Below are 12,484 nucleotides of genomic sequence, written 5' to 3'. Positions count from 1 at the left end.
ATAGGGAGATTATTAGGCATCTGTTGCAGTAAAGTGAGAAAGAATGAGGACCCAAGTTAGAGTTTGATGGGAGAGAGAATATGGATAGTGAGGTAAATTGGTAGGACAGGACTTGGTGGCGATTATATGGGTAAGAGTCAGGAATGGAATAGTATAGTAAGCGTGTTGACAGCTGTTTTTACCACTGATTTCCTTTGTCTAGGTACTGAAAAATTGTATAAAATATAGTTCCTATTTGAGAGGAGCTTAGACTCTCAGAAACATTAAATCTTGTCATTTAATTGATTTATAGTCTGAACTATTAGAAAAAAAAGCCAACATTTTTCCATAGTAACAAGTATTAACATTTATTGCATCAGTTATTCATTATAGTAACCCTTTGAAATGTTCATCTGAAGAAGAAGATTAAATTTGATGCCTGGATCTTATAAATGTTCTATGGTTATAAACACCTCAATCTGAACAAAATAGCTTTTAAACATGTATTATGAAGTAAATAACTTCTTTTTCTGATTCCTCCCTGTTACAGATGATTACTGTGAATGCTTCCTTGTTTCCTAGCTCTGTGGCCAACTCATTAATAGCAGTTGGAAATGATGGACTTCAGGAAAGAGACAGAATGGTCCGAGCATGCATTGCCATTATATGTGAACTAGGTCAGAATTTTCTTCAAGTAATAAAAATGAAGCATTTTAGGAAGTGTATATATAAGAGTGTAACATTTTTTAATGTGAACTGGGTCAGAATTTTCTCCAAGTAATAAAAATATAATGTTTTAGAAAGAATATAAGAATATGACATTTTAAAATGCCTTTCATGAATGAATTCTTAGTTATTGCTACAAAGATATGAAAAATTTTGTTTATAGGAATATAGAAATTGTCCAGATTCCAGTGTTTAGAATAAAATTGCTTTAAGTCTGGTTCTCAGACATTAGTTAACCACACAATATCTTAATGTCGGTTAAAAAACAATCTATCAGGGTGCCTGGGTGGCTCAGATGGTTAAACGTCTGCCTTCGGCTCAGGTAATAATCCCAGCGTCCTGGGATTGAGTCCCGCATCAGGCTCCCTGCTCCTTGGGAGCCTGCTTCTCCCTCTGCCTCTCTCTCTCTCTCTGTCTCTCATGAATAAATACATAAAATCTTTAAAAAAAAAAAAAACTATCATACATTAAAAAAAAAATCTAAATGCAAAAGGATTAGAGTTAAATGGGGAAAAAATGGAAAAAAATGGATGAGCATTTATCTGATCACTGTAAGGAAAAGGAGTCTTGAATTATCAAAAGAAATAAACAGATTTCAGCAGCTATAGATTCTATTATAAGGAGACAAAAAAACATGCAGTGCTGGAACAAACAAAAAATAAATGTACAAACATGATAGGTAAATAACTTATTTATATACAGATAAATAGGAAAAATAAATAATTCTCAAGAAATATATGGCTAATCAACAAATTTAAAAAGTTCAACCTCACTTAAAACCAAAAAATATAATTTTAAATGACAAGAGAAGATATTTTTTTTCCCATCAAAAGTAGAGCTGATGTAGGTTACATTCACTCTTGATATAATAAACAAATTAATAACAAAATCATAAACTAAATTTCAGAGAATCAAACCCTATTATTGAAGATTTAAAGGTACTGTTCACAGTACATATTGATTTATAGACAAAGTCGGAAAGTTAAGGACATTTTGAAAATAATATAAATTTGACATGTCAGTGTATTAGGATGCTTGGAAAGCTATACTCGGAGTTAACTTCTTATCATAAAATGCTTTTATACTTAAGCAAAAAACAGTGAAAATAAGTGTATAAGCCCAAGAAATAGAAAAAGAAGGAAAAAAAATCAATTTTAAGGTAAGCAGGAGGAAAGCAACAATGAAATTAAGAGTCCTAATTAGAGAACAAGATTGATTATTTAAAATAATCTATGTTACTTGGAGAGAAACATACACAGGTACACTAATGTCTGTATTTTAGACATTAGTGATATGGATTAGTGATCCATAGTGATTTAGAGCAAAGACTTTGGCTATACAGATCTGGTTTTGATTTTTTTGCTCTATGACATACTAGCTTTATGACTTGGACAAGTTATGAGACTCTCTTGGACCCATTTTTTCCTTAGGTAAAATGAAGGTCATGGTTTTCACCTTAAAGAATTATTGTGAACAATAAGTAATAATAATAATAGTAGTAGTAATACCACCAGCTAACACTCATGTAGTGCTTATAATGAGTGAGTATTTCCAGGTTCTTTACATTTGTTAATTCTAATCTACATAAAATTCTAATCTAGGTACTTCAGTACCTAGCACATAGTAAATATGTTTGAAAAAATGAAAGTCCGAGAAAGAAAAGATTAATATACAAATGAGGAAGAAAAAATAATAGTTTTTTTAAAATTATGAAATAATTTTTATAAATATTTGAAAACCTTATTGAAATGAATGGGTTTTCAGAGAAAATTTTATTTCCAGTTGACTCAAAAAGTAGAAAACACAATAGATAAAAACCATAGAAGTACTTGATGAAATAATTGCCTCCCAAAAGACTCATTCAGGTAGTTCTGTCTTAAAATTATTTCAAGGAACAGAGTTCTTATATACTGTAATCTAATTGAAAGTATTAAAATATGGAAACCTACCAATTTTTAATGCAACTATCATTTTAAATTCATATACACATAGATACACATATACACACACATACCTATACACATATATAAAATAAAATAATTAAAAACCTCCTTTGTTAACATACTAGAATATTTATTTCAGATCAACACTGTATTATTCTTAATGGTGGATCTCTATAAATACTATAAACTTTTAATTCCTAATTAAATTAGTATTGCTAGAAACTTTCAGCCAGGTTAGTAAATTAAAATAAATGAAATGAAGTTTACATATTGTAGATGATATATCTAGAAAACTCTGAATCAACTGAAAAACAGAACTTAAGTAATTCAGGACAGTGAAAGTGGGTGAAAATACAGATTTGATAGATTTATTTTGTGTTTCAGCAATAAAATCAGTAAATATATTAGAGAAAAAAGATACTATTTTCAAAGTAGTAAAGAAAACTATATATAACAAAACTTGTTAAGAAATATGTATGACTTGTGCGTGTGTTTGGGAGGGGTACTTTTGACACTTGAATTTGTCAAATTGATTCTTAATAACATAGAAATGAGAACATTGGTTGTGTAGTGGAGGGGATACTGATTGAAAAGTGGTATGAGGGAACTTTCTAGGATGATGAAATTTCTGTATCTTGATTGGATATTGGTTACAAGAGTATAAAAATTGTCAAAATTTATTGAACTGTACCATTAAGATGTGTAAATTATACTATATGTAATTATATATACCTCAATTTAGAAAAAACAGAAGAAACCTAATTCTAAAATTAGGCTAGAATAAACATGAGAGATCCAACCATGAAAACATTTTTGAGAAACAATAATGGAAGGGAAGGGAAAGGGTTTTTTTTTTTAATGTATTTTTACAAAAACTATTAAGCTAGGTTATTAAGAGAGAAAAATGGAAAGGAATTGAGTTGCAGACTCTGGTATATAGAAAACTTTAGTATACCAAAAGGATAAAATCAGTTTGGGAAGCATGCTGGGATAATTGATTAAACATTTGGAAAACAGTTGAATTTATCAATATTAAACAAAACTCACTTTCCAGACAGATTGAAAACTGGAATGTATAATCATGAACTCATTTAAAGCACACAGTTGTATGTGCGGGCATGATCAGAAAATGCCTGATCTTTGAAGTAAGGGAGGAATTTCTGAGTTTAAAATCCGAGATTAAAATCTAAAGTTAAATTGCAAAGCAGATAAAAGATTTGAAATAGACGAACGGCTAATATAGCCACATTAAATGAGCAACTTCTTGCAATTGATAGGAAAGAAGAACCATTCCAGTAAAATATGGACAAAGGATATAAAAAAGCAATTCAGTGACATTAAAAAAAAAATTAGGGTTTTGGGAAGAGTATATTCAATGACTCTTACTAGATACATTTTATCCACGTTTTAAATGTCTTTGACTAGAAAGTTTTTCAAGTCAGAAAGGAAATTGTTTCAAGATAAAATCCCAGATTTCTGGATTACTTTTTATTATTTATCCCCTATAAACTTTATTAAGTTTTTCTTTTTTATTTTAGCACTTCAGAATCCAGAGGTGGTGGCCCTTCGAGGTGGACTAAACACCATCCTGAAAAATGTGATCGATTGCCAATTAAGTCGAATAAATGAAGCCCTCATTACTACAATTTTGCACCTCCTTAATCATCCAAAGACCCGACAGTATGTGCGAGCTGATGTAGAATTAGAGGTAGGAACTTTAATATCCTTTTCTAGTTTTACAGGATGGCTTTAAATACATACATAGTCTTACTTTGAAATTTTTAAGTTAGTAGATGCAGCACAACGTTAATTATCAAACAATTTAATTAAGACTGACTTATCCCCAGCAATATTTTATGGCTTATTCAGTTTGGACTGAATTGAAAATATTATTCTCAAGAATAGTTCATCAACTTGTAAAGTGAAGTTTATTTTTTTTATTATCTGTGAAAACTTTATTAAGCCAGTTAAAGCACAAGTGAGGTTGCATATACATTTACCTACTTATTTAAGAGAACCATTTCTTTTTAAAAACTTTAGTACGTTGTGTGAATAGCTCCCGCTCATTACATACGATTTATTTATTAACCCATGCTAAAATTCTCTGAACTTAGAAGCACTTGTTAGCAACTAATGACCATATATACTTGAAAGAAATAGAATACAGATCTTTCTTTTTAAAATACACTACAGTTTAATTTTTTTTTTTTTTTTTTACTAATTCAGTGTTTTTTTACAGTTAGTCTAAAATAATAAGACTGCTACGTACTCTTTTTTATAATAAAGTGTGTAGTGGAGGTTGGAACAGAATTACTGCAAACTGATCTTACAGTTTTTCTGTGTGAATGTACTACATTGTTGTCCATTGTAGATGCCATTCAGAGTAAGATTAAACCAAGGTTTTGTTTATATTTGGGTATGAAATTATGCAAAGTATAAAGTATAGTATTCTCTAGTGTGTATGTCTAAATCATTTTATGAAATTTGTCTTAAATCTTACAGTTCTGGTTTTATTAGGGCCAGTAGAAGTATTTGAGATTATAAAAGTGACAGCTTTTATCATTAACTAATAAATAAGTACAATTTTCTCCTCAATAAGTGATTTCAAATACAGTCATTATTTATGGGAGTCCATTGGGAATAAACTAGCATTTTTGATATTTTATCATATGTTTAGTGTAAGTTTTTTTTTCTTTTAATCAAGTAGAACTATAATTTTAGGATTTGTGAGATGACTACAATAAAGGAAGATAATATGTGTAGGCCTGTTTTTTATTCCTATGTAATTATAAAGCAGATTAGCAAAGCCTTTATTAAGTAAAAAAAAAACTCAAAAGAATATGGTAGGCATTTAAATACAGTAGTGTCTTTGCTTATATCTATTTCTTTAAAACCACAAATGTTTGTTCTTTTCTCCTTTAACAGGATCCCCCCAGAATAGCATAGTGATTTAGAGCAAAGACTTTGGGCTATACAGATCTGGTTTTGATTTTTTTGCTCTATGACATACTAGCTTTATGACTTGGACAAGTTATGAGACTCTCTTGGACCCATTTTTTCCTTAGGTAAAATGAAGGTCATGGTTTTCACCTTAAAGAATTATTGTGAACAATAAGTAATAATAATAATAGTAGTAGTAATACCACCAGCTAACACTCATGTAGTGCTTATAATGAGTGAGTATTTCCAGGTTCTTTACATTTGTTAATTCTAATCTACATAAAATTCTAATCTAGGTACTTCAGTACCTAGCACATAGTAAATATTCAGCAAATACTGGTTACCTTGGATATTATTCTTCATCATCAACTTTAATATCATCATCTTTATTATATAGTCTGCTAAGAGAACATTGTCCTCATTTTTATTAATTATATTTTACAAATTTTGATTCCAAATTCATACTATGATTTCCATTTCTCCATACAAAGGAACTATTTTCAGTGCTGCTGTATCTGTTGTTAGGCCCAAATCTTCCTCCTCTTAAAAATCCCTTTTTAAATTTACCCTGGCTTTTATTTCTGCTATCTGTGATAAGTTTTGACCTCAGACAGGAAAATGTGTGGATATAATATAATGTTACCAGAATAGACAGTCTGTAAGGGTTGTAAATCAATTGTAATTTTTTATAGTAATTTTTAAGAACTATTATCTTTTAAAATTACACTTCAGAGTAGAATAAGGTAGTTCATAGCATCTGCTATGGAAGCTAGAAAAGCAGGATAATTATGAAAGTCATATATTTAAAGCAGTATAGAGCTGTGAAAGCAGTAAGGGCCAGAGAGAGTGAAATTTGTTAGAGGGAAGATTCTTTGAGAGTTGCCCTGAATATCTACAGATGCCCTTGGGGGCATTTGCAGATTTGGGGCACAGGCTAAAGGCTAAGAACATGATGTGGGCCTAGTAGACCAGAGTATTTGGCAGTCATGCAGGTATGGTAAGCCTAGAGATAAGAAAAGTCCCTAGACTAAGTCTGATGTACCCGTTTAGGTATTTGCTGAAACAAGACTGTGCAGGGCAAAAGCCAAGATGTCAAAACCTGAGGAAAGCACAGTGGAATATGCTGTAGTCCCCAGTTCATAGAATGCAAAGGCCTTCTAGGAGGGGCCATGGGCAGCAGTTGAAAGGCCCGAAAGAAGTAGTGAATTTACACTGGTTATATGCAATTTCTTTTTTCCTTGGGGCCATTTATTGATCAATATATAATTGGAAAAACTGAAAATCCCGGCAGGCCTTTGCTGGGATCAGAAAAACCAAAGGAGCTTTTGGCATTTGTATGGTACTAAAATGACAAAACTGGGTATTTCATAGCTGATTTCTTGTTCTTGACATATCCCAAATTCTGAGGCTTTTCTGGATGGGTAGCTAAGATTTAAATTCAAAACTTAAGAAATATGTAGAAAAGATTACCAGTTTCTCATTGCTAAGAGAAAAATATTTGCTAAGCTCTCTATTGAAAGCCCTGGAAGACTATACTTAAGAACACGGGAAAACCAAAGGTATACTCAGTCTTCTCAAAATTACAATGTAGTCTCAATTTAACACAGTTGGTGATAAGGATAAGATGATCAGCCCCCCCCCCCCCCATTCTACCTAACAGAGGAAAGGATAAACCATTTCTGATGGAGGTAACATCATTTGTAACCTTTTATAATATTCACAGTGTCCGACATTCACTTACTAATTTTAATGTCATGCAAAAAGATATGACCATTTGACTAAACACCCAAAAGAAAAACATTCTATAGAAACATGCCCACAGGTGATCCAGATAGTGCAGTTAGAGGGAAAGACTTTAAAACAACCATGCAGGGTGCCCAGGTGACACAGGCGGTTAAGCATCCCACTCTTGGTTTCAGCTCAGGTCATGATCTAAGGGTTGTGGGATCAAGCCCCACAGCACAAAGTCTGCTTAGGACTGTCTCACTCTCTCTCTCTGCCCTTCCTGTCCTGTGCTTGCTCACATACTCTCTTTTTCTCTCACTCTCAAATAAATCTTTAAAAAAAATAAATAAAACAACCATGCTTAATTTGTTTAGGAAAATGAAGAAAAAAAGGAAGAAAATAATGGAGAATTTGACTAGATAATTGAAATACACAGATGATGGGGCGCCTGGGTGGCTCAGTCGTTAAGCATCTGCCTTCGGCTCAGGTCATGATCCCAGGGTTCTGGGATCGAGTCCCACATCGGGGTCCCTGCTCTGAGGGAAGCCTGCTTCTCCCTCTCCCACTCCCCCTGCTTGTGTTCCCTCTCTCGCTGTCTCTCTCTCTGTCAAATAAATAAATAAATAAATCTTTAAAAAAAAAAAAAATACACAGATGATTTCAATGGAAGTTCCAGTACTGAAAAATATAATACATGAAATTCTGAACTCAATGAAAAATTAATCTTGGACAAGAAGATATTAGTACATTAGAGGAAAAGTCAGTAATAATATCCAGGGTAAAGCATAGAGAGGAAAAAGAAAGGGATGAATAGAACACAACAAAGGTGATGAAACATAATTTTGTCTTTGGAGAAGAAAGAGAAAATGGTTGCAAATATCCAAAGAGACAATGGCCAGAACTTTTGTTTCTAAAACTGATGAGACTTCATGCTCCCAAAGCTCACAAAACTCCAAATAAGATAATACAAAGAAAACATACAGGCACATCATGGTAAGATTGTTGAAAACCAAGATAAATAAAAACCTTGAAAACAGCTCGAGGGGGGGGAAAAACCATATTACTTTCAAAGGAATATGTCTGATAGCTGATGCCCAGCAGAAATCATGGAAACTAGAACATAGAAAAGTGGCATCTTTAGAGCACGGAAAGGAAAAAATGCCAGCCTAACGCAGAGAAAATGTCTTTCAAAAACAAAGGTAAAATAAAAGCTTTCTTGAGACTAAGAAAAAAAAAGACCAAACAGAATGTAAAGAAACACTATTCTTGGGAAGCCTGGGTGCCTCAGTTGTTAAGCGTCTGCCTTCAGGTCAGGTCATGATCCCAGGGTCCTGGGATTGAGCCCCACATAGGGCTCTCTGCTCTGCGGGAAGCCTCCTTCTGCCTCTCACACTCCCCCTGCTTGTGTTCCCTCTCTCGCTGTATCACTCACTCTCTGTCAAATAAATAAATAAATAATCTTAAAAAACAAACACACACTACTCTTTCTTGGATTACTTGTCCTTATGTCAGGAAGACACTAAAATGGCCCAAGGGGAGGTACCTGTGCAGAGGAGCTAAACTCTTGCTGACAATTAGCACATTGTGAGTGAACCATCTTGAAACAGGTCCTCTAGCTCCAGTCAAGTCTTCAGGTGACTGTAGCCATGACCAGTATTTTGACTGCAATCTTAATGAGGGCCCCTAAACCATAACTGCATAGCTAAGCCTCACAGGATTCCTGTGAGGGATCTTTTACCTATGCATGATTTTGTAGGATCTTTTACCTTTTACCTATGCATGATTTTGTAATATCTTACATCGGTTACTTAGAAAATATTGTTTCATAGATTCCTGACTCATAGGAACCATATGAGATAATAAATATTTATTGTTGTTTAAAAAATGAGACACACAAAGAATAAAAGAGTAAAGGGAGTCCTCAGTCAGAGGGAAAATAATCTAAGACAGACAAGGAAATGCAGGAAGGAATGAATAATGACAGAAAAGGCAAATATATGATTAAATATAAAAGAATACTGATTGTCAAAAGCAATTTTAATAATGTCTTACATGTTTTAAATTATATTTAATATTAAAAATTAGACCACAGTAATGCAGTAGGCACGGCGGGAGAGTTGGCAAATGAGATTTAGTAGTTAAAAGTTTAAAATGAGTGACTTTATTAGCAAGATTGCTGAATACAAGGACAATACACCAAATAACTTGGATTTTTTTATACTAGCACTGAAAGGAGAAGGTAATTTATAAAATAGAACCACTTAGTAATGTTCAAAAGCAAGCAAAACTGAGTCATAGTTTTAAAAGTCAGGATAATAAGCTTGGGGTAGGTAGTGACTGAATCTAAAGAGGGAATAAGGAGGCTTTAAGGATGCTGATGTTTTCTTCATCTGGTGCTAGTTACAGGAATGGGCTTAGTTTGAGAAAATACACCAAACCTTACATTCATGGTTTGTGCACTGTTTTATATGTATGTTATACCTCAATTTAAAAGTTCAGAAATTCAATTTGTACATTAAAAAAATCACTCAAATTGGGCGCCTGGGTGGCTCAGTCTGGTCTGCCTTCAGTTCAGGTCATAATCGGGGGTCCTGGCATTGAGGCTGCATCTGGCTCCCTGCTCAGTGGGGAGCCTGTTTCTCCCTCTCCCCTTGCTCCTCCCCCCTGCTCATGCTCTTTCTCTCTCTCTCTCTCTCTGTGTCAAATAAATAAAATCTTAAAATAAATCACTCATATATTCCTTGATGATGAGTTTGAAGAACTAAATTCTCAAACAGCATACCCAATAAAGATATAGAGAAATTAATTTTAACTTGTTACAGGAAGAATGTGTTTTATAATAAGGACTCTTTTTTTTCCTTCTTCTTTTCCTCCTTTTTTTTATTAGCGAATTTTAGCACCCTATACTGATTTTCACTACAGACACAGTCCAGATACAGCTGAAGGACAACTCAAGTAAGTACCATTTGTTCCTAGTAATTTTATAAGGAGGTGTGTATGTTGCTGTTCAAGCTTTTAGATTTGCCTGATGGCATGTAGAGTCAGAGCAATGTGAGTTTAAGCAAATTTCCTATTTCATAGTTATGTTGTGGTTCTCATAATTAGCTGTGGTTTAAAAAATTAAAAATAAGTTATGAGAAATTGAAAGACTCAGAATTAATCTTATTTAAAATAATGTAAGATAGGCTGCAGTAGAAACCTAGATCTTTAATTATTTTTCTATTGTATGTATTTTTAGCATAATTACATTGAGAGACTAAAAGAATGAAATAACAGGGAGTAGAATAAAGAGCTGCCTTAAACTGAGTAAGCAGAAAGATATATTCTGTAGAATTTTGGAGGTTAGTGGGGAAATAAAAGGAGATGGGGTAAAGGTTGTTTTCCAGAAATGAAGCAGGGTAATTTTCAGTATCTTTTTGGAGAGAAAAGCACATGTTCATGAGGTATTCTGGTAAACTATAGATTGATTCAGGGATCAATGTATTAATGTAGTATCTGTGAAGATTTTGCAGATGGTGCTATTAAAATAAATGTGCTGTGAAGTGTTTTTCTAGTAGGATTGTTGGATTGCAGACATAAGCACTTATTTGATAGATAGTATATAATTTAAAATTCTTAAGTTTTAGAATATTGTGAAATGGGGATTTTTTTGTTGTTTTTCATTTTTATGGAAAATAGTGGTTTTATATCTTTAATCATTTCTATATCACTGTGGACTGATCATACCCTAGCATTCCATGACCTGAGCTAAGAAATCAAAATAGATGTTCTTTGTTTTAGACTTCTCAAATATTACCCCTACTAAGTTGTGATTTGGGATTCTTAGGCCCCTTTCTTGGCTTTCCTGATGACGCTTAACGTTCTCCTTATTGATGGGAGAAATGCACTTTCCACTGTTACATGACAAATTACTATGAATGTAGCAGCTTAAAATAACATCAATTTATTAGCTCACAGTTCAGTAGGTCAGAAGTCTGGCATAGCTCTTATCTGGAAGTTCTGATGAAAAATCCATTTCTAAGCTCATTCAGGTTGTTGGCAGAATTTACTTTATTGCTATTGTAAAACTGAGGTCTCTGTTTCCTTGCTGTCATCTGGGGTCTACTCTCAGCTTCCAGAGGCCACCCTCTTTCCTTGGCACGTGGCTCCCTCTGTCTTCAAACAGAACAGAAATTCCTCAAATCCTTCGCTTTGAATCTCTCTTTCTCTTCTGCCACTAGCTAGTGAAAGCTCCAATTAGATCAAGCCTACCAGATGATCTCCCTTTTAAGGTCTGCCAGGCTATATAACATTAAATTAGTCACAATCATGGCAGTGATACCATATTCACAGGACCCAGGGATTAGGGCATGGAATCTTGAGAGGATGGTGGACATTTTTAGAATTCTGCCTACCAGGATGAGTGAGAGATGAGCCTGGCTATTTTTTAGAGTTGGAGGGGCAAGGTACATTCCACCAAAATCCTTCCTTATCTGTTTGGTTCTGTACTTTACTTTCATTTAGTTCCTGGAGTATGGGTAGTTTCTGGAGCATGGGTACATTATGGCCAGGGAACAAGGGAAAATGGAGTGATTTTTAAAAAATACTACAAATTTATTAAATAGGTTAGAGAATGGATTACCAGGCAGTTACTGTAAGTATGTCACTAACACTTTCTTTTCTTTTCTTTTTTTTCCTTTGAGAGAGAGTGAGCATGAGCAGGGGGGAGGGGCAGAGGGAGAGAGAAAGAATCTTAAGCAGGCTCCATGCTCAACCTGGATCCTGTTGCGGGGCTCTATCTCATGACCCTAGATCATGACCCGAGCTGAAATCAAGAGTTGGGCACTTAACCGACTGAGCCACCCAGGCACTCCTGTCACTAACATTTTTTTTTTTTAAGATTTATTCCTTTATTTGAGAGAGAGAGAGTACAAGCAGGGGGAGAGGCAAAGAGAGGGAGAGGGAGAAGTAGACTCCCCGCTGAGCTGGGAGCCCAATGTGGGGCTCGATCCCAGGACCTGGAGATCATGACCTGCGCCTTAGACACCCAACCATCTGAGCCACCCAGGTGCCCCTGTCACTAATATTTTTAAGAGAAGGAGCACTGAAAGCTTTATCCCATAATTGTCCAATGCTCATTTCTTCCACCACCCCATCTCCTCATTTTAGTTTCTCTTATATTCTCACTTATT

At 34.1% G+C, this 12,484-nt stretch overlaps 1 protein-coding gene across 4 annotated transcripts in view; it reads left to right on the top strand.

Moving 5' to 3' along the window:
• The window catches only part of RICTOR (RPTOR independent companion of MTOR complex 2), a 71,444-nt gene that overhangs the window by 13,550 nt on the left and 45,410 nt on the right, over positions 1-12,484 (top strand). For all 4 annotated transcript variants that reach the window (XM_081826045.1, XM_081826043.1, XM_081826041.1 and 1 more), the window contains exons 4-6: positions 530-656; positions 4,187-4,356; positions 10,201-10,268. In XM_081826045.1, the coding sequence (XP_081682171.1) occupies positions 530-656; positions 4,187-4,356; positions 10,201-10,268 (365 nt within the window). The remainder of the gene's footprint in view (positions 1-529; positions 657-4,186; positions 4,357-10,200; positions 10,269-12,484) is intronic.

Source organism: Leptonychotes weddellii, chromosome 7, assembly GCF_054177405.1.
Source record: "Leptonychotes weddellii isolate Sample4059 chromosome 7, ASM5417740v2, whole genome shotgun sequence".
Taxonomy (NCBI): domain Eukaryota; kingdom Metazoa; phylum Chordata; class Mammalia; order Carnivora; family Phocidae; genus Leptonychotes; species Leptonychotes weddellii.
Note: the sequence above shows the minus strand (reverse complement) of the source record. Positions and strands in the feature narration are given on the sequence as shown.